Here is a 23,880-nt window from a genome sequence, read left to right on the forward strand (position 1 = left end):
CGCTGAAACTGTAGAACATCTCATTTCCTTGGGATGCCAAAAGAGAAAGTGAGGGCAGGTATTATGTTATCATAGTGTGAAATAAAGGTTTTATTTATTTAAATAAAAAGATCTATGTATTAAAGAGAGTGTGAAATTAAGCAAGAAAAAAAAAGTGAAGACAAAGGAGGAACTGAATATGCTACCAATGAAGGATATCAATTTGTTAGTTCTATAAAAATGGATTATATAAAGTACTGAATATGAAACAAAAATTGTTTTATATTTCAAGATTATATTCCTGAGTTGATTTTAAAGATTATTAGGAAATTTGATTTAAAATCTTCACCATACAACAATTTATGAAACAGTCTAGAGTTGTTTGTCATTGCTTTATTTAAGTGTAAAGCACTCATGTAACTCAAGCACTTACATAAGTTCTTGAGTTAAATTTCTTACCAAAATCATAGATGGATTTTCAGAATATAAACAATTATAAAATGATATTAGGACTAAATATGTTGTACCATGATGACCATATAAATAGGGAGGGAAATATGGAAGGAAAAAAGTTGAGAGAGCATTTTTTCCATGCAGTGTTCCTCCTGGAAGACTAACTTAATTACTATGTTAATCATCGGTGATACAAATTAATATCCTGCTCTCTATTTGTATAGATCACTAATTCCTGAAGAATGATATTACAGTCATTCTGTATAACATTTAAGTGTATGTCATTAAATTAATATTCCAGAAAATTTTGTTGTATTTTTTACTTATGAAAAAATTGAGGAAATATGCATATATTATAAGAATAAACATTTTCAAGCTGGAGAAATAGGTAAATGCCTATTTTCTTTAAATATGCATGTCTTCAGAGTGACCATAATGATATCTTCTGGTAATTAAAGGTATTATTAAATGTGACACTATTAAAATGATTGGAAATAAGATACTTTTTGTTTAAAAGAAAGTAGAGGACAAAAAGGAATGAAGTTGTGAGTCATGCAACATTATGAATGAACCTGTGGGACATTTGGTAAGGCAAAATAAGCTAGAAACAAAAGAACAAATATTGTATTGTCTCATTTAGAAAATACATATTTGGGGCCTAAATGTGATTGTATAGCAGTCACAATTAGTCCGAAGTAGAAAATATTATTTCTGGATTTTGAGAGGCTGTGCTGTACAACCTGGTAATTTGAGATAAGAATGAAGCCAGTCAGGTCAGAATTAAGGTAATTCAGAACACGGGGGTAAGGAAGACATTGTCTACTTTTTAGAATTTCACCTACTCTATGAGGCCAAAGGAAGAACGATCTATTTTGTCCAGAACCTAAATTTTCAGTAGCATGTCATCTAACTCAGCCTGTCTGGATAGATCTTTTAACAACCCAAACACAGGGATCTTTGAATAATAATGAGGGCCTGTAATCCTGTATAGCTTAATGTAATGCCTAGATACTCTCAGAGTTTATTAAGCAGATAATCAAAAAAGTATTGGCAAGGTCCCTTGAGGGATGGGAGAAAAAATATAGACCTATTAAACCACCACTGGGGAAAACCCTGATACTGTATCAAACAGTAGGGACACTCAAATCAATAGTCCAAGCCCTTGATTTTGAGGCTTTCTCTTGTGAAGCTTATGTATGTACTGGAGAAGCTTAGCCTACCTATAGGTATGCCTAAGAGTTGCTTCCGGAGGACCTCTTTTGTTGCTCAGATGTGGCCTCTCTCTCTCTCTCTCTCTCTGTAAGTCCTGACTCTCCAAGTAAAATCATTACCCTCTCCTCCATGTGAGGCATAAGATTCAGGGTTGAAAGTTTCCCTGGCAATGTGGGCTATGACTCCCAGGGATGAGCCTGGCCCTGGCACCGTGGGATTGACCATCTTGACCAAAAGAGGGAAAATGTTTGTAACAAAAGAGGTTATCAGTGGCTGAGAGAATTCAAATAGAGTAAAGAGGCTACTCTGGAGGTTACTCTTATACAAGCTTCAGGTAGACATTTCTATTTATCATAGTTTGTCAAACCCCAAACAAAACCATTCTTGCCCATCCTAAAGAACATCTGGGGTGTTAGATGAGAGTCTACGAAGGTTCCATGCACTTGTGATTACTTTTCAGAAACCTACAACCTCCAGATGGGTTCCTAGACCAGATAAGTTCTGAAACCCAGAGGGGCCAGCTTCTCCAGAAGATCAACTAGTTGCTTCCCCCATCCCATATTATTGACATGAAAAAATTAGAATGGGCATAGCTCAAATACCCCTAAAGAGTGGGAGAAAGATCAAAGGAGAAGGAGGAGTACAGAGAAGATTAAGGTTTAACAAATGAGTATGATTGCTGAATCATTATATTGATATTTCTTCTAGTCATCAGTATCTTGGAGCAACTAGTAGTAAAAACCTAAAATTGTGGAACTGTAACCCATACCAAACTCTGAAATCTGTTCTACAACTAATTGTTGTGGTGTGTTTTGAAATTTATTGCTATATATGTATGTTATTTTTCACACACACAAAAAAAAGTCAATTGTGATGATAAATGCTCGACTATATGATGATACTCTGAACCATTGTTTGTGCACATTGGGTGATTGCATGTATGTGAATATATAATATATAACAATAAAAATGCATTACAATTACAAGGCGAGGTGGAGTCTCATAGGACCCAAATGGGGACAAGATGGCGGGTTCACGGTGAACATCTGTGAAAGCTTGAAAATATGTGTACCTAGAAGCAGATTTTTAAAGCAGTGTCTCTTCAAAACATCCTTTTATACCACCCAATATGCACCTTGATTCAACATGGAAGTAGCAGCAGTAAAATGGGCAATATCAAGTAGGACTATCTTGAAACATTTATTTCCAATCCAAAATGGAGCTTTATATCGCATTTGTCATAAATCTGCATACTGTTCTCTTCCAGATGACTATAATTGCAAAGTAGAACTTGCTTTGATATCCAATGGCAGAACGATAGTGTGCTGCTACCCTTCTATGGATGTTGCATATGAACACACAAAACCTATCCCTCAACCAGGTCCTGTGCATAATAATGAAGAAACACATGACCAAGTGCTGAAAACCAGATTAGAAGAAAAAGAAGAAAGTTTTAAGCAAGAACCCATGATAGAACAGTTTAGCAAAATGTTCTTTACTACTAAGCACCGTTGGTGTCCTCAGGGACAGTAGTACAGATGTCATAGGAACCTGAATCCCCCAGAAGAGAGATGATTTTCAAGTTCTCTTTTGGAATCAAAGAGAAATGTTATCTTTTGCCTTATTTGCCATTTGAGAAAATATGATCTGGTGTATTTACTAATATATATAGTATATATATAGTAAAATAGTAATAAACTATCTTTTCATATATTATAAGGTATATTTCTTACATATATTAGGTATTTCTGTATTTGATGTTCTTTTTTAGAGAAACCTATTTCATTTTTTTTCTTTCGAGGTATTAAAGTCTATAGTTTAATTTTTTGTGTCTTTACTGTATTATAAGCTAAAGTGACCCCAGAGATATATGAAGGAAAAGTGCTTTGGTATTCACAGGTCCTATAACAGAGGAGTGCAGGCCTCGCAGGACCCCCCGGGGGAGCCTGCCAGGACTCAGTCAAGCTCAGTCAAGCAGACAGGGAGCAGAAGTTCCCCGTGGACTGGGCACTAGGCCTTCGCCATGTGAAGTGGGTGGAGCAGGGGCGGGTCAACCGAGAGTCGGGACTGGGAATTTGTACTTGACTCTCTTGAGTGTACAAACCCAGGTAAGAATGGGAAAGAGGGTGAGAAGCTGTTTGTCCTGTAAAAGCAAGTGTCAGGGTTGCTCACTGAGGGACCGAATGGTAGGTCTTATGTGATGCTGAGGCAGCACGGCAGTGCAAAATGTCACTATTATATTTTAATGCACTACAAGTATGATTAAGTATTTATTCTCACATTACCAGCCAAACACTATTAATAGTATAAATATGGTTAATAAAAATCTTCTGAAAGATTTTTTAATGCATTTGAGAGTAAGCTTATGAGGATTATGCAGAAAGTAGATGTTACAGTGTTTCTTTTTTATTGGCTTCTAGGAAATTAATTATTAAGTTTTTTAATCTGTTTCTAATTTTTACATACATTATTATTAAACTGTCAATAATCCTTTGAAGAAGGAAGCAGCACCCACATTTGATAGATAAGGCTAAGTGACTGAGACTCTAATTAGTAAGAGTGAGAGCCAGGATTCAGTCAGACCAAAGCTTTTTTCAGTGCATTACAATGATGAAGAATGTGCCTTTCTAGAGATGTTTCTGAAAGGAATATGGTCTATTAAATAATTCATTTTTAGGCTTTTCTTTTTCTGGTTGTTAAAAATTTTGTTAGTTTCAGAACACATGGAAACTGCTGCAACTCTGATTAAAATGTTAATATCACTAAATGATCCAGGCACAAAAGGACACATATTGCCTGGTCTCACTGATATGAAATGATAAATTCAGAGTAAGAAACAGGATTACAGGTTACCAGGGGCTGGGATGCGGGTAGGATATGTGGAATTAATTCTTACTTGGTACGGGGTTTCTGTTTGGTGTAATGAAAAAGTTTTGGTAGTGAATGGTGATGAAGGTAGGACAACATTGTGAATGTAATTAATACCACCGAATTATATATTTGAATGCGGTTAAAAGGGGTCATTTTAGGTTGTATTTATGTTATTAGAATAAAATAAAAAAACACTATAGGACTGTATAACACAAACAGTGAACCCTAATGTAAACCATGGGCTATACTTAATAATACAATTATGATCATTTCATTTCTTCAGTTGTAGCAAAGGTACCACACTAATGCAAGGTGTTAATGTGGGTGGGTGGGTGGCATATGGGGACTCTGTATTTTCTGCATGATATTTTCTATAAACTTACAACTTAAATTAAAAAATATTTTAAAAAATTGCATTAAAATTACAAACAAAACAAAGCAAGCAAAAAAGAAAGTAGAGAGAATTACAATTCATTGGAATGCATGTGTAATAAAAACTGGTTGATAAATAGCTCTTAAAATAATTTACCTATCTATTCATCAATCTATAATTTAATGCACCAGACTACATAGTTTCAGACATAAACTATGTCAAAAGTAGCACAGTGGTAACAAATTATCTGTTGCAGTAATATAATCTTTGACTTGAGAATTGTAACCCAAATATATAAATTCACTCTAAAAATATTTCTTCAGCCCAGATATACATTGTAAACTCATCTGATTATCTGTGGTTAATGTGTTTTAATCTTTTTCCTCTGTTTCATTGCTAAATGTGAGGTTATCTCTGGCCTTAAATTGTAACAGACATTTCAAATTTTGTATCTTAAAATGTTCATATATTGATGATAATTAAAATATGAAGAGTAATAAAATGCCTATTCCTGTCATTCTAGAGAGGTTGCTAAACAGCTATTTCATGATCATTACCTTTGGAAGTCAACTTTAACTTGAAAGCAATAAAAGTCCTGTAAATATTGTTTCTCCAGTTGTAAAAAGCCATTTACATATGAATCTTCATTGATTTTGCAAGTTTTCAAATTTATCTTTAAATAGATACACTCTGATTGTATCTCCACCATTTTCAATAACATTTTAAATCCTTGATTTAAGTGTCAATAATCATTTGTATGTATAACAAAAGGTATTTAAAGAAAATGTGGTCTGGAAAAAGTCACGGTATGTTAATGTTGAAAATTGAAATGGATGCAGATAAACTTCTTATATTTCATCTTCACTTGCACTTAGTGAGACAGTGCATAAATGATTTTGTATATGTATATATTTTTTCAAAAGCTTGGAAGAATTATTTTTATTGAAGCGGTAATTAAATTGCAGCTTTTTATCTAATCCACCACTCTTAGGCACTACAAGTCAGGCTGAAATTTATTCTGCCTTCACAGCCTTGATCTCATACCAGTGGGAAGAATAGCTTATTGAAATTTTCAGTGAAAAACAAAAAATATATGTAACTTTTTTTTCTTACTCTATTCTTTAAATTACTTAAGCAAGCTTGGGCAAATGTTTATTTTCAAGGTATATTATAATTTTTAGCAATTGAGGGAAAGTTACTATTGTATAGCTTGAGAGAAGGATATTCTTTATTTAAAAAATGTAATGAAGGGAACTTTAGTTTCATTTTAATAGTTAAGTAGATATGGTTAATTATCCAACACCTAATACACATTTTATTTCTCTATACTGATTTTATATGTTTTACAGAACAGCAAAATGCTTTGTTCATTTGACAACTATTTAGATGAATTAAAATATTGCTATCATAATGTTAATTTCATGCAATGGAAACACCAAACTATTCAGTAAATATTGTTGGAGAGGAAAGTGACCATTTTGCGAATTCAAAATTAATACATAAAATCATTTTAGTAAATTAAATTCTGACTTTATCAACTTTTCATATAAAATATTAACAATATCTAATGGATTGACTTCTGAATGTTCATTTTCTGATATATGTTTGAAATAGTAAAATTAAAATTTTATGAAGCCATGAGAAACAAAAAAATCACAAAAGTATATATATTCTTAAGTTTTGAAAAGCCAAGTATACATAGAACAATTGTTTACAGTTTTCCTTGTTAATTTGATTTAATAAATGTTTGTGATCATAAATATAAACATACATATCTAGCATATATTTAGATAATTCATTAATTGGAATGTGTCAAATCAGATGTAATGCAGGTAGAAAAGAAAAAATATATATTGTTACAAGTTGATAGGATAGTGACAACTAACAAAGAATAAGTCAATTTAACCCATATTTAAAATAAGAAACTACCATACATGTAAATTCTTTTTGGTTTCTATAATTCCATTCTAGGAAATACATCTCGATGAGACTTGTAAGTTGTGTGTAATGCCCATTGTTGGCTGACCGTTATCCTTGGAAAGCTAAATTGGCTTTATAGGCTGAAAGTTATCATTTTAAAGCCTTAGGTTAACTTTCAAATCAGGCTCATTTACTGTTTCGAACAGAGAAAATGAACAGTTTTAACATGAATACTAAGCCTTTTCATCCTTTACCTCTCTTATTATTACAGAGACCCTTGAAATTCTCATCAGACAAGCAGAAAATTATACAAGTATACTTTTTTGCAACACCTATAGGAACATGGCCTTAGAGGCAGCTGCTTCAGTTCAGGAGTTCTTCACTAATGTAGGGCTCTTTTTATTTGGAGTGGATGTTAATCCTGAAGAATTTGTGAACAGATTCTTTGACAGCCTTTTTCCTTTGGTCTACAACCATCTCATTAACCCTGTTGTGACTGACAATTCCCTGGAATATTCAGAATGCATCCGGATGGCCCGCCGGGAGGTTAGTCCATTTGGTAATATACCCAAAAGGGTATTGGGACAGATGGGGAGGTCGCTGCTGCCCAGCCGCACATTTCTGCAGGCCCTCAATCTGGGCATTGAAGTCATCAATACCACAGACCATCTGCAGTTCTCCAAAGAGTGCAACAGAGCCCTCCTGAAGATGCAGTACTGCCCTCTCTGCCAGGGCCTGACTCTCAGTAAGCCTTGTATGGGCTACTGCCTCAACGTCATGAGAGGCTGCTTAGCACACATGGCAGAGCTTAATCCACACTGGCATGCATACATCCGGTCCCTGGAAGAGCTGTCAGATGCCATGCAGGGAACAGATGACATCGAACCTGTGCTCCTGAATTTCCACTTGCTTGTTAATGATGCTGTGATGGAAGCTCATCTCAATGGAAAGAAATTATTAGAACAGGTAAGCAGCTACTTCATGCTTTCTATTGATTAATTAGAATTTAGAACTCAAAGGTTAGACATTTTTGATTACTTTTTGATTATCAGTTACATGACTAACACTTTCAAATACATTATGTAATTTAAAATTATGAAGACAAGTTATACTTTAGGAAATAGTATAAACACATGGATTGTCATATTCAATTCAAGATATTATGTATTTTTTTATCTTACATCAAAATTTTGACTATCTAAAATTCTTGCTGACCACTTTTCTCCCCTAGACTAAAGCTTTCTCATAAGGATTAATTCTATGGTGGGAAGAATTAAAAGCAGACCCAACATACATTTGAGTTTGCAGTCTGCCAGTAATTAAACTACTTGAAATTAGGCTAAGATCTTAGCCTCTTTGAGCTGCAATTTCCTATTTGGTAAAAAGAGAATAGTAACATAACTGTTGAGTATCGTTTTTTGTGAAGATAGGCAATATGTACATAGAGTACCTAGCATGGTGCTTGGTCCTCAAAATTTGCGATTGTTACAATTTCAGAAGTATCCAGCTTTAAAAGAGCATATGTCAAATATATGTCTTACATTAAGACTTTATAGCTTGGTGTTCAGAATGTTTCTTCAGAGATTCTCCAGAATCTGTCACAATGATGGTGTGATTTTTAAGTGTGGAATATACAGTGTCATGGTAATTTATTCTAAGAAGACTTTACAGACTTTTTGGGACATAATCTTAAAATCAAAGGACATGAGAGATTTCTGTTTGGCCCGTCTTCTGTAAAAAGCCATTTTCTTAAATATTTATAGTCTCTCTTATTAATAGTTCTTTCTCATGTTCCTTACAGTCAAATGAGGTATGGTATTCTGCTGATGTTTATCGTAAAATGTATCTCCTGCAACAAGATTATACCTCTCTCTTATTTTCTCAGTGCCAGCTGAATAATCTCCCAATCCTAGCACTGATTCATTGAATTAATAAACATCGTTATCATTAGCTGTATAAGTCAGTTCCTTTAATTATCAGGATAGAAATTGGGTCTGAAAATCTTTATATACAATCACCTCCTCCACATCTCTTCGTAGTTTCCAGAGTCTTTTAGCATTAGTGTGAGCCCAAATAGTGCCTTTATGCAAATTAAAAATGGCACCTTCTTCAGGTGGATTCAGCAACATGGTTATGACTTTGTGGGCAGAGTATAAGTTTGATTTCAGCCCCCCAATCCTACCTCTGTTCAGCCTAATGTCTTTACACGGTGGGCAAGCTTACGTAACCATATGTGGTTCTCCCGGTCATTTTGCCTTCTCCCATCCCTTTAGGAAAATCAATCTTTTCCAGAACTTCTAAACTTAAGAATAAACCAATTCAGAAATGAGCTAGAAAGATGCATACGATTTCAAGTATTTCATATTTATGTAGAATAAGGAATTATATCTAGGAAACAAAATGCCAATGTTATGATACCTAGTATCTCCAAATGGAAAAATGGGCACACGAAATCTGAGACCAAGTCCAGATTGCATAATTAATATTGGGCATTCCATTTAATGTCTCGGGGTTAGAGCTTTCTAATTCATGAAAAAATAGATTTGTCATGCATTTTGAAGACCTTGAGGGAAGGGCCTTTTCATATCCTTAAAATCTATCATATAGAAAGTTATTTATTCTATTCTTCCTATTTCAAAACTGAAATAAAACAGCCTTGTGATTAGGCAGACGTTGTTTCAAATCCTGACTTTTCTACTTATTAGCCTTATGGCCAGGGAAACCAACTCAAACACTCTGGGCTTAGTGTTTGTTCTGAGAAAGAGGGAAGGAGTGACAATTTAAATGAGTACCTGAGAACCTTGCCCTTTTCTTTTCATCTTCCAAGGCCCAACCTGAGCAAACCTCAGTGAAACAGGTTCCATTCGTACCACAGAGATTAGAGTTATTATATATCTGTGTTTTATAAATCAGTTTTACGCAGCTTCTTCATCCAATGAAAATCCTTTGTGGATTTTCGAAGAGCACTTTCTTTTGAGCACATTCTTAATTCAAGTAATAAAAGTCTTATGTCCATCATGGGAAACACCATATATTGCTAATAAATTGTAGACTCTTTTCTATATAATAATGAGATTATCATTTTTACTTATGGGAAAGAAGAATGAAAAACTTGCTTTAAATTTCTTGAAATTGGTTCATCAATATTTATTTCTGTCAACTTCAAAGTGATTTATAAGTCATTTATAAAGCTTTGACAACCAGTCAACCCATCAATGAATTTTAAAAATTCAAAATAAAATATTTGAGAGTCAGCAAATAATGATTTTCTCACATTCCCAAAGGAGTCTCTTATATCTAGTATTTCCAAGTTCAGTCCTCAGTCAATACATATTTCAACTTTAAGAAAGCCATAGAGATGTCTTATGCATCATATTTCTGTTGTGCAATTTAAAAACTTTTTCATTAGAGAAGTTGTATTTGTGTTGGAACAACTATGCATAGAATACAGGATTCCCATAGACCACCACCACTAATACCTTGCATTGGTGTAAAATATGTGTTACAATTGAGAATAGCACATTTTTTATTATTGCACTATTATTTTTAAAGCATTTTTTTTTCACATGGGCAGGCACCAAGAATCGAACCTGGGTCTCTGGCATGGCAAGTGAGAACTCTGCCACTGAGCCACAATGGCCCACCCTGTACTAATATTTTTGACAGTAGTTTCCTTTGCTACAATTGGTGAAACGTTATTAAAAGAGTACTATTAATTTTCATCCATAGTTTGTATGAGGTTTGCCCTCCACATACCATCCTATTATTAGCATCTTATATTAGTTTCATACATTTGTTATAATTAATAAAAAGTCTTATAATTGTAATATTAACTATTGCTCATTTTCTACAATGGGGTTTACTGTGTTCTATGGTATATTTTAAATTTTAGTAATTTTTATTGAAGTGACATATAAGACTTAAAGTTTTCTCTTTTAACCACACTCATCGATACAATTCTGTACAAATTAAGAAATTAATTAGAAATTAATTTCTAATAAATTAATTAGAAATTAAGCATCAATTCCCTATTCTTTAACCCCAGTCTATTGCCTGGCAACCTATATTCTAGATTCTAACTCTATGGGTTTGCTTATTATAGCTACTTTATATCAATGAGATCATACAATATTTGAGCTTTTGTGCCTGGCTTTTTTACTCCGCATAATGCCTTCATGATCCATCCATGTTGTTGTCACTTCCATCAAGACTTTATTCCTTTTTATGGCTCAACAATATTCCATACTATATATATACCATGTTTAGTTTATCCATTCATCGGCTGAAGAACACTTGATTATTTCCATCTTTTGGCAATTGTGAATAATGCTGCTATGAACATTGGTGTGTAAATGTCTGTTTGCATCTCTGCTTTCAATTCTGGGAATGTAGGTAGTAGCAGGATTACCAGGTCATATGATAATTCTATGTTTAACTTCCTGAGGAACTGCCAAACTGACTTCCACAATGGCTATACCATTTTACATTTCCACCAGTAATGAATGAATGTTCCTATTTCTCCATGTCCTTTCCAACACTTTAGTTTTCTCTCTCTCTCTCCCTCTTTTTTTTAATATTAGCTGTTGGTGTGAAATGATAACTCATTGTGGTTTTGATTTCCATTTTCTCTGGAGAAAAATCTGTTAAAGTCTGTTGCTGATTTTTTTAAATTGGGTTGCCTTTTTAGTATTGAGTTATAAGATTTTTAAAATGTATTCTGGATATTAAACCCTTATCTTATATGTGACTTCAAATGTTTTATCCAATTGAGAAGATTGTCTTTTCACATTTGTGATAAAGTCCTTTGGGACATAAAGGTTTTTAATTCTGAGGAGATCCCATTTGTCTTCTTTTTCTTTTGTTGCTTGTGCTTTCGGTGTAAAGTCTAAGAAACACAAATTCTGAACATGGTTCTTTATATTTTCTCCTAGGAGTTTTATAGTCCTGGTTCTTATACTTAATTCTTTAATTTATTTTGAGTTAATCGTTGTGTACAGTGTGAAATAGTGATTCTCTCTCATTTTTTTTACCTATGGATATACAATTCTCCCAGCACCATTTGTTGAAGAAGCTATTCATTACCAATTGAGAGGACTTGGCAGCCTTGTCAAATATCAATTGGCCATACATGTTAAGGTATTTCTAAACTGTCAGCTTGATTCCATTGGCCAATATATCTATCCTTGTGCCAATACCATGCTGTTTTGACCACTGAACTTTTCATCAAATATATTTTAAAGTCAGGAAGTGTGAGTCCTTCAACTTCATTATTCTTTCTCAAGATGTTGTTGGCTATTTGGGGCCACTTACTCTTCCAAGCAAATTTGATAATTGGCTTTTCCATTTCTGTAAAGTAGGCTATTGGAATTTTGATTGTGATTGCATTGAATAAGAAAATCATTTTGGGTATAATTGACATCATAACAAGATTTAGTCTTCCAATCCATGAACATGGAATGACTTTAGGTCTTCTTTGATTTCTCTTAGCAATGTTTTGAAGTTTTCTGTGTACAAGTTCTTTACATCTTTGGTTAAACTTATTTTAGTTATTATACCTGGAATTATTTTCTTGATTTCATCTTCAGAATGGTCAATACTAATGTATAAAAACACTACTGATTTTTACATATTAATCTTGTATACTGCCACTTTGCTCAGTTCATTTATTAGCTCTAGGAGCTTAGTTCAAATTTTTTCAAGACTTTCTCTATGCAAATAGTGAAAGTTTTCTTCCTTTCCAATTTGGATGCCTTTTATTTCTTTTTCTTACTTAACTTCTCTTTCTACAGTTTCTAGAACAATGTTGAATAATTGCAATGACAATCCTTGTCTTCTTCCAGATATTAAAGGAAAAATTTTAAATCTTCCATTATTATGTATGATGTTAGCTGTGTAGATTTTTTATATATGCCCCTTATCATGTTGAGGAAGTTTCCTTCTATTCCTGTTTTTTCAAAGTGTTTTTATCCAGAAAATGCTGGATTTTGTCAAATGACTTTTGTGTTATTGGAGATGATCACGTGTATTTTTCCCCTTTGGTTTGTTATCGTGGTGTATTGTATTCATTGGTTTTCTTATGTTGAACTATCCTTGCATACCTGATCGTGATGTATAATTATTTTAATGTGATTCAATTTGCAGGAATTTTTTTTGAGGATTTTGTATCTGTATTCATTAGAGAAATTGGTTTGCAATTTTCTTTTCTAATAGTATCTTTATTTGGCTTTGGATGATGCTGACATCACACATCCATTATGTAGTTTTCCCTCCTCTTCAGTTTTTTGGAAAAGTTTGAACAGAATTGGTATTAATTCTTTTTAGAATGATTGGTAGAATTCACCTGGCCCTGTGCTTTCTTTTTTGGCAGGTTTTAGATGACTGATTCAGTTTCTTTACCTGTAATTGTTCTGTTGAGATCATCTGTTCTATAATCAGTGTAGATTGCTTGTGTGTTTCTAGTAATTTGTCCATTTCATTTAGACTGTCTCACTTGTCATACTGTTTTTCATGGTATCTCTTATGATCTGTTTTCTTTCTTGTAGGGTCAGTAGAAATGATCCATGGCTTCTGATGAGGAATTGGGACTTAGTCTTATTAAGGATCACTTTTATATGACAAATTGCTTTTTCTTGCTGCTTTCAGCATTTTCTCTTTATCTTTTGCATTTGATACTCTAATTAGCATGTGTCCTGGAGAGGGTCTATTATGATTTATTCTTTTTGGAGTACACTGAGATCCTTGGACATTTGTATTTATGTCTTTGATAAGAGTTAGGAAATTTGGGCATTATTTCCTCAAATATTCTTCTGCCCTTTTTTCCTTTTCTTCTCCTTCTGGGACACCCTTGGCATACATGTTTTTGTGTGTAGACTGTAACTGAAATCTCTTAGACACTGCATACTTTCTTCTGTTCTTTTCTATATATGATCTTCTGACTGTATGATTTCAATTGTCCTGTCTTCTGGTTCCCCAATTCTTTCTTCTGCTTGTTCAAATATGCTATTGCATGCCTCTAGCATATTTTAAATTTCTACTATTGTACCTTTCATCCCCATAATTTCTGTTTCTTTTTATACTTTCAAATTCTTCTTTATGCTCACATACTGTCTTCTAAATATTCTTTATCTCTTTTTTTAAATTTCTCGGGAATTGGTTTAGGAAATTTGTTTGAACTTCTTTGATTAGTTTTTCCAAATTCTTTGTCTCCTCTGAAGTTTTTAATTTGCTCTCTTGACTGAACCATATCTTCCTGTTTCTTAGTGTGGTTTGTAAGTTTTTGGTGATGTCTTCGCATCTGATTACCTTGATGAGGTTACTTTGAAGGTTAGTTTCTTCCTCTTGTCTAGAGTTGTGTTGTTGATTGGCTTTGTGTTAAGGTTTTTCTTTGACTCTTGGCCCAGCTTATTTTTGATCTTTAGAGTAGTCCAAGTTTAAATGATCAGATTTTCTTGGCTCATCTTTATCTGATTCTTACTCTGGATATGTGGTGCAATTTTTAATAAGGCATTTTTTATGTAACTGTTTTACCTCCAGGAGAAAACATCCTTTTTCTCTATTCCTTCTCTGGGAATCTTGATCTTTTTTGTTTGTTTTTGTGCAGAATTTTCTCTCTAGCTCCAATTATTTGTTTAAATTCTCTCCCTCACTCTGTGTTTCATTTCCCTCACACTTTTCAGTTTTGGGACCCTCATGATTTAACAGCAGTTCAGTTTATCCCCTTCCTTTTTTTGTGTTTGTTTTCTGAGAGGCTATTCTATTTCTGGTTTCTTCCCCCTTAGGGTATTCATTCCTGCGGAGCTTGATGGGGTCAATCCAGAAAATTGGTTTGCTCCAGAAAAGCCTGTTTGCATTTACTTGATTCAGCTGACAGTAACTGGATTGAGCTGAATGCACTGCTTGGTAGCTAGCATTCTACCATGATCTCCCTCTCTCTCATTTTTTTCCCTGGGGTCCCTTCTGTATGTAGCACTCTTCAGTGATTTATGTTCCACCTTGGTTCTCTGTAGACTTGGATTCTTATGCCTGGATATGCTTGGTGCTCTAACTCTGTGCTGTGAGTAGCTTTATAGTATGTGTCCCCAGTAGGAGGGTAAAATCAAGGCGGCTGCCTCTGAGCAACTCCCAAACTGTGCCAGCCTGATTAAGGGAGAGGGAAGAGAATTGGCAGGTAGGGATAGAAGTTTCCTACCTGATATTTTTCTCTTTTCTTAGATTCAGCTTTGGTGGAGTCCTTCTCCAGTCTCTATCATACTCCAGAGTTCTAAGCAAGTGGGATTTGTCTTTTATTTGCTGAATCTCTGGGGAGGTTTTTTCGGAGTATGTCTTATATTGCTATATTGATGACCTCACTTCTTTTGGACATTTTTTTTTTTAATCAACACTCTTTTCAGTTTCCTAAGGAAATCATATCTTACACTTGCTAAACTTATTTAAACATATTTTATTGTGAAATATAACATATATATGTGTATGTATACACACACACACACACACACACACACACAAAGAAAATAAAGAAAAAGCAATAGTTCTCAAAGTGCACTTCAACAAGTAGTTGCAGAACAGGTTTCAGACTTTGTAATGGGTTACCATTCCACTAGTTCAGATTTTTCCTTCTAGCAGCTTCAAAACACTAGAGGCTAAAAGAAATATTAATATAATATAATGATCATGCTCATTTGTTAAATACTATTTTCCCAGATATAATTCCTCATTCTTCTTTGATCCTTCCCCCAATATAAAGGGATCATTAGGCAATGCCCATCTAACTTTTTATATTGTGAAGGGGTATTGAAACTAAAGTATAGAGGGATGTAATTAGTTGATAATCTTGGAAAGGCTGGTCCCTTTGGGCTTCAGGATCTGTCTGGCCTAGGAACCCTCTGGAAATCATAGTTTTCAGGAAAGCAAACTTGGTGCATGAAACTTTTATAGAGTCTCAGTTTGAGTCCTAGGTGTTCTTAAGAGTTAACAGGAGTGATGTTGATTGGGGTTTAGCAAACCTTAGCAATTAGGACTATCTAACTGAAGTTTGTTTGAGAGTAGGCTCAGAATAGCTTCTTGACTCAATTTGATCTCTCTTAGCCACTGGTGCCTTATTTTATTACACTTCTCTTCCCCTCTTTTTGTCAGAAAGGCATTGTCAGTCCAGAAGTGCCAAGGCCAGACTTATACCTGAGAGTGGTGTCCCAAGTTGCCAGAGAGACTTCCGTCTATGAATGTCATGTCCCATGTAGGGAGGAGGTTAATGATTTTCCTTGCAGAATTGGGCTTAGAGAGAGAAAGAGGCCATCTGAGCAACAAATGTGGTTTCTTGGAAGTAGCTTTTAGCCCTCATTATAGGCAGTCTTAGCTTCTCCACTAGAAATAAGTTTCACAATGGCGAAGCCTCAAAATCAAGGGCTTGGCCTATTTTCGTGGAAGTCTCCAATGGTTGAGAGAGTAAACAGGGGTTCCCAGATGTGAATGTTTAGTAGTACCATGCTTTTTTTTTTTTCTTCAGACCCTCAAAGGACTCTACCAATATTTTAAAATTATCAACTCACCATAGTTTAAGATGTATCTGGGTATTGCATAAAGCTATAGAGAATTACAAGGCCTCATTCCCATTCTGGGCTCCAGGAGTTAGGGTTGTTTAAATGAGCCATCTGGACAGGTTGATTTAGACTGTGTGTAATAGAAAATTTAGGTTCCAGAAGCAATAAGCCTCTCTGCCTTCGGTCTCATACAGTAGAGATTATGAGTGCACATACTAGAGTACATAAACTGTCATCTTTTACCCTGTGTTCTTATTTCCCTTAATCCTAGCCAGATTGGCTTTGTTTTTATCTCTAATTGAGGCCTGATCTCTTTTTCAGTTACTTTAACTGTTATGGTGGGTAGTATGCTGTGCAAACTTTCAAGGATTCAGCACTCCAATTGTGGGTCTTAGGTATCACAGAGTTATTCAAAGTTCCAGGGAAATACTAACTGATACTCATATAGCTCAGTGTCTCAGAATCCAGAAATGACATACAGTTTCAGACTAAGTGTGGCTGCTATAAGGGCTTACAATCTAGGCTTCAATTTCTTTCTAAGTATTTTGTGAAGGAGGCCTTAGCATATTTGGTCATTTGTTTCTGGCTCATTTTGCACAAGACATTGTCCCCAAGGTTTATTCGGTTCATTGCATTCCTCTTGATGACCTTCCTTTTGTAGCTGCACCATATTTCATCATACAAATGTATTACCGTTCACCATTGTGCTTCTCAGTCATTGTATCCTTTGACTCCATCCTCTATTGGGCATCCTGGATAATGTCCAAAATAAACAAACCATGTCTTACAGTATCCTCACTTGGTTGTACTGTCAGCAACACTCTCAGTTTTAGACAATTTTCATTGGTTCATAAAGATGAAGAACTGACAAACATAGCCTCACCAAATATCAATTCAAAACTACCTCTCATGTCTTATCCACCCCCCACCCAATTAATTGCCCCTGCCAGTGCTGTGGGACTGTTTCCACCTTCCTGCTAACTATGGGCCATAGCAAGCATTCTTAGCCTTCCTCCTATACCCCTCTACCATTGATGTCTTGTTCAATGTCAAACCTTTGAAATAATTCACGCAAGGATTATTTATGACTAGATTTGATCAGTGAGATACATGGTACTATATATCCACCTTCAATCTAATCACCTTCAATATGTCAATTTTACTTATAACCCCACTAATTAGTTACCATCACTTCTATCCGTTCCCTTGCAGTTAAGTTCCTTTCCCCCATCTGTAGTGCCTATGTAGCTCTAGCTTTGCTATATTATACAGTGTAACTTCTGAGATTACCTTTATCAGAGTCATAATAGCAAAACCATACCGATCTACCCTTTTGTGTCTGACTTATTTCACTCAGCATTATGTTCTCAAGTTTCATCCACATTGTCACATGCTTCGGAACCTCATTTCATCTTACTGCTGTGTAATATTCCATCTGGTGCATATACCACTGGTGTTTATCCACTAGTCTCCTGATGCACACCTGGGTTGTTTCCATCTTTTGGCAATTATGGTGCTGTTGTGAACACTGGTGTGCATATGTCTGTTCATATCATTGCTTTCAGCTCTCCTGAAATGTATATACTGAGAAGTGGTATTGCTGGGTCATAGGGCAACTTGATGTTTAATTTTCTGAGGAATCACCAAACTGTTTTCCACAGAAGCTGTGCCATTATATATTCACCACCAGCAGTGAAAATAAGTGTTCCATCTTCTCCACATCTTCTCCAACATTTGTAGTTTTCTGTTTGTTTAATAGAAACCATTCTTATAGGTATCAGCTGATATCTCATTGTCATCTTGATTTGCATTTCCCTTATAGCTAATGAGAATGAGCATCTCTTCATGGGCTTTTCAGTCATTTGTATTTGCTCTTTGGAGAAGGATAGTCATATCCTCTGACCATTTTATAATTGAATTATTTGTTCTTCTGTTATTGAGCTGTATAATTTGTTTATATCTGCAGTATATCAAACCTTTGTCTGATATGTGGTTTCCAAATAATTTCTCCCCTTGAGCTGGCTGCCTCTTTACCTTTTTGATAAAGTCCTTTGAGGCACATAAGCTTTTGATTTTAAGGTATCTATTTTTCCTTTCTCTACTTGTGCTTCATATGTAAAGTTTAAGAAACTGTCCCCCATTACTAGATCTTGAAGATATCCCTACAATTTCTTCTGGAAATTTCATGGTACTTACTCTTATATTCAGGTCTTTAATCCATTTTGGATTAATTTTTGTATAGGGTGTAATGTAGGGGTCACCTTTCATTCTTTTGACTATTGATATCCAATTCTCCTGTGCTAATTTCTTGAAAAGATTATTCTGTCCCAGTTCAGTGAATTTGGAGGCCTTATTGAAGGTCAGTTGTCCATAGACTTGGTGGTTGTGTTCTTGATTCAGTTCCGTTGCATGATACTTCTGTGTTTGTGCCAGTACCATGCTGTTTTGACCACTGAGACTTTATAGTAAGCTTTGAAGTCAGAATGTGTTAGTCCTCTCACTTCACTCTTCTTTTGTTGGGATATCTTTAACTATTTGGGGTCTCTTTCTATTCCAAATAAATTTGATAACTTAGGTTTTACAAGTCTGTTGGGATTTTGTTTGGTATTGTATTGCATCTGTAGATCAGTTTGGGTACAATTGACATTGACATTCAACCTTCCTATCCAAGAATATGGAATGTGTTTCCATCTATTTATATCATTTTTAACTTATTTTAGCATGTTTTCTAGTTTTCTGTGCACATGTCCTTGATATCCCTGGTTAGGGTTATTTCTAGAGACCTGATTTTTTTTGGTCGCTATTTTTATTGGAATTTTTTTCCATAATTGTCCCCTCAGATAGGTCATTACTTGTATATAGAAACATTACTGATTTTTGTATATTAATGTTGTATTCTGCCACTTTGCTGAATTTGTTTATTAACTCAAGTAGCTTTGTCATGGATTTTTCAGGATTTTGTAAATATGGAATCATGCCATCTGCAAATAATGAAAGTTTTACTTCTTTGTTTCCTGTTTGGATGTCTTTTGTTTATTTTTCCTGTCTAATTGCTCTAGCTAGGACTTCTAGTACAATGTTGAATAATAGTGGTGACAGTGGGCATCCTTGTCTTGTTCCCAACTTAGGAGGAATGCTTTCAATCTGTCACTGTTAAGTATGATGATTGGTGTGGGTTTTCATGTATGCCTTTATGATAGTGAGAAAATTTCTTTTGATTTCTACCTTTTGACTTGTTTTTATCAGAAAAGAATGCTGGATTTTGTTGAATGCTTTTTCAACATCAATCAAGATGATAAATGATTTTTCCTTTTTGATTTGTTAATGCACTGTAGTACATTGATTGCTTTTCTTGTGCTGAGCTACCCTTGCATCCCTGGTATATATCCCACTTGGTCATGATATATAAATCTTTAACATATCATTGAATTCAATTTGCTAGTAATTTGTTTAGAATTTTTGCATCCATGTTCATTAGGGAGATTGGTTTGCAGTTTTCTTTTCTTGTAGCATCTTTATCCAGTTTTGGTATTACAGTGATGTTAACTTCATAAAATGAGTTAGTTAGCATTCCTTTTTCCTCAAAATTTTTTTGAAGAGTTTGAGCAGGATTGGTGTTAGTCCTTTTTGGAATGTTTACTAGAATTCCCCTGTGAAAGCATCTGGTCCTGGGCTTTTCTTTGTAGTAAGGTTTTTGATGAATGATTGAATTACTTGACTTGTAATTGATTTGTTGCGATCTATTTTTTTCACAAATCAGTATAGCTATTTTGTATGTTTCTAGGAATATGTCCATTTCATCTGAGTTGTCTAGCTTGGTGGTATATAGTTGTTGATTGTATTCTCTTATGATTTTTTAAACTTCTTCAGAATCCATGATAATGACATATCTCTCATTTCTGATTTTGTTTATTTGCATTCTCTCTTTTTTTTTGGTCAGTCTAGATAGATTAATGAAATCAATTTTATTGATTTTCATAAAAGAACCTAATTTGCTTTTGTTAATTCTTTCTATTGCTTTTTTGTTTGTCCTCCTGTTTGTTTGTTTCTGCTTTAATCTTCGTTATTTCTCTTCTTTTATTTGCTTTGGTTTAGTTTGCTGTTCTTTCTATACTTTCGCAAGATGAGCAGTTAAGGCCTTGATTTTTGCTCATTCTAATTTTTTAATATAGGCACAGGCAAATAAATTTTCCTCTCAGCACTGCCTTTGCCACATCTCTTAAGTTCTGACATGTTGGATTTTCTTTATCATTCTTCTCCAGATATTTACCAATTTCTCTAGCAATTTCTTCTTTGGCCTACTGGTTATTTGAGCGTCTTGTTTAATCTCCATAAATTTGTGAAAGCTCTGATTCTTTAGTGATTATTTATTTCCAGCTTCATTCCACTGTGAACAGAGAAACTACTATGATTATTTCAATCTTATCACATTTATAAAGACTTATTTTATGTCCCAACATAGAATCTATCCTGGGGAATGCTCCATATGCACTAAAGAAGAATGTATGTCCTAGTGTTTTGGAGTGTAATGATCTATATATGTCTGATAAGTCAGATTCATTAATCACATTGTTTATGTTCTCTATTTCCTTGTTGGTTTTCTGTCTAATTGTTCTATATATAGTGGACAGCACTGTATTTAAATCTCCCACTATTGTAGTTGAACGGTTTATAGCTGCCTTTGGTTTTGTCAATGTTTGTCTCATGTACTTAGAGCTCCTTGAGTGGAGCCTAAATATTTATGATTGTTATTTGCTCTTGGTGAATTGTCATTTGGCTGAGCCATTTCTGCCTGGATCTGTACCTGTTTTGTGATTTTCTGCTGTGTCCAGGGCATTTGATTATCTTTATAAGGTTATTTTGCAAGTTGCTTTCCTTCACTTGCTGAAAGATTTGTATTTACTTGGTTTTGCACTGAAGGTTCCCTTTTGTACTGGGTTTGTTAGTTGTGCCCCATCAAACCAAGCCCAGATCTCATGCAGGAGATATAGTTCTACTTTAGGGTCTCTTAAAAGAGCTAGACAGATGTGCACATGTAGTTAGTGGCAGAATGCCTGCCTACCTGCCACATTGGAAACCCAGCTTCTACTCCTGGCCCATGAACCCCCCCTCGCCCAAAATAAGAATAAAATAAAAAATATAAGAAAGACACCTCAGCAATAGTAGGCCCTGAAGTCAGAAGGAGACACCTCAAGATATATCTGGAATGAACTCAAAGTTTTGCCAATAGATGAGTGAGAAAATAAAAATAAAATTAAATAAAATATATATAAATAAAATTTAAAATATGAAAAAGAAAAGCATAAGAAATAAATAATAGTAATACCAAAATATAGAAAAATATATTAAAAAAAACCTAACTAGGCAGATGGGGAGTTTGCCTGGCTGCGCTTACCGATTCCTTCCAGCAAGTGACACTCCCGAGGTCCTCCTACCCTCAGGCCCACCTCTCCCTCACTGCGGCAGTCTGCTAGGAAAATGGCATGAGGGATGGGAGGTTGCTCCAGGTGCATGTGTGGGGGCTGCATGAGCCAGTTGCAGTGCCTGGTACCCAGTGGATCTGTCATTCATTGCACCCAATGGGATAGCTATTCGGGGCACCTGGTGGGGCAACTGACAGCAGTACCAGGGAGTGTGGCTTTTTGAGGTGGACAGCTACGCACACCTCTGGGCTCTGCATGGGTGCTGATGCTGTGGAGGCTCATGGTGAGGTTTCCCCCACCAGCAGCTAGGGCAGACTGGAGAGGAGGGACAGTCTGCTCCCTCCGGTCTGCAGAACTTCCCTGCACTGCCGCCAGCTCCTTCTGGAGCTCACAGACGATCAGACGCATTCTGCTCTCCCTGTCCAAATCTCCCTGCCTCTCTCCTCCCTATGTAATATTGAAGACTGTGTTTGATATCTCAAGGATCCAGGACGTGGGTTAATTTCAATGCTTCAACATCTACCTGGAACAAATATTACCAGGAAAAACAGCTGAAAATGGATTCTGTATAATTTTATAAACAAAAAGTCTTTTTTTTTTTTTATAGTCCGTGATGGATCAGAACTATAATTTCCAACATGAAAAATCCCACTTAGTTTTTTGTTATATATAGTAATTTTTTCACATCTTTTTACACTGTTAGTAGAGATTCTACTAGTAGCATCCTAACAGCTTTAGAATAGTTTTTAGTTCATTTTGTAAATCCTACCAAAACTGTTTAGGTGAGTTGTATACACTAATGTACTTTAAAATATGTTCTAAGGAAGACTAATAGCTCATCATTTTTCTATGCACACCACATCTATCTAAATTTGTAGAAAGAAAACATAGTAAATTGAAAAGAAAAAATAAAAGATTAGCCTGTATTATTTAAGAAAAGCTCTAATTTTGTTCTATTTCTACTTTAAGGTGGTATATGTTTTCCCAAACGTAATTACTATGTTGTGCAGTTTTGCATAATAAAATAATAGGGGCTATGTACAAGTAGGGTCGGAACAAAACACTCTAAACCTTATTGTCAAAAGTAACTCACCTAAAATATAATGTGATCATGTTTTTTAAGTATCTTAAATTCTTAATAGGCAAATTCTTCAATAAATACAGCACTTGAACTTGACAAACATCTGAGACTTGCTTAGTGGAAGTCAGAGTAGCACAGCGTGGTTGCTTTTGAGTTATGAAGAAGAGGAGGCAGAGTGTATGCATTTTGCAGGAATATGGAATGCTTATAGAATTATATAAAGGCTAGTATATCTTCTCCCTAGGAAAATGACACACGCACACATAGTCAAAGTATTGTATAGAGACTTTACAGCTCCTGTAATGTCCCAGGCCTGGGGATAGGGAAGAACCCCAAAGTTGAAGGAAGGATGGCATCATTCTTAGGATGAAATGTTCTGGTGCCAGAGGTGCCTCCTAGAGTTTTTGAGTAGAAAGTTTTTAAAACAGCTGTACTTATTTTGATATGCAGATTTTGTTATTTTGACCATGACATTGATCAATATGTATACATTTTAGACATTTAAGAATTTGGAATGAACCAAATAAATAGAAATGTAGGTTTTCCAGGTTTCACAATATACGAAAAACTGAGAAGGCAGCTCAGAAGCAAACAGTTTTCTAGGAGTGTTCATTCACATATGTCTTTGTTCTGGCCGCCACAAAATAAAAGGCTGCAAACAAAGATTATAGATTTGCTACTTTATGGAGAAAATCCGACAAATTGCTTGGCAAAATTTCATTAAAAATAGACTCATAATTTGTTTGAAGATCCTGTTTTTTGCCTTTACCTAATTTTTTTTTAAGAAATTAACACAACATTTAGAAATCATACCATTCTACATATGCACTCAGTAATTCTTAACATCATCACATAGATGCATGATCATCGTTTCTTAGTACATTGCATCGGTTTAGAGGAACTAGCAACACAACAGAAAAAGATATAAAATGTTAATATAGAGAAAAGAAATAAAAGTAGTAATAATAGTAAAAAAAAAACAAAAAACAAAAAAACCCTAAGCTCAGATGCAGCTTCATTCAGTGTTTTAAC

At 34.8% G+C, this 23,880-nt stretch overlaps 1 protein-coding gene and 1 pseudogene across 6 annotated transcripts in view; both read left to right on the forward strand.

The window, feature by feature from the left end:
• Positions 1-23,880, forward strand: part of GPC5 (glypican 5) — an 860,649-nt gene that overhangs the window by 338,230 nt on the left and 498,539 nt on the right. For all 6 annotated transcript variants that reach the window (XR_013174667.1, XM_077158527.1, XM_077158528.1 and 3 more), the window contains exon 3: positions 7,080-7,774. Coding sequence is in view for 5 of the 6 variants with exons in the window: in XM_077158527.1 (XP_077014642.1) it covers positions 7,080-7,774 (695 nt within the window). In the remaining variant the exon portion in view is untranslated. The remainder of the gene's footprint in view (positions 1-7,079; positions 7,775-23,880) is intronic.
• On the forward strand, positions 2,791-3,177 carry LOC143679477 (large ribosomal subunit protein mL42 pseudogene; annotated as a pseudogene).

The sequence above is a fragment of the Tamandua tetradactyla genome, chromosome 4, assembly GCF_023851605.1.
Source record: "Tamandua tetradactyla isolate mTamTet1 chromosome 4, mTamTet1.pri, whole genome shotgun sequence".
NCBI classification, from domain to species: domain Eukaryota; kingdom Metazoa; phylum Chordata; class Mammalia; order Pilosa; family Myrmecophagidae; genus Tamandua; species Tamandua tetradactyla.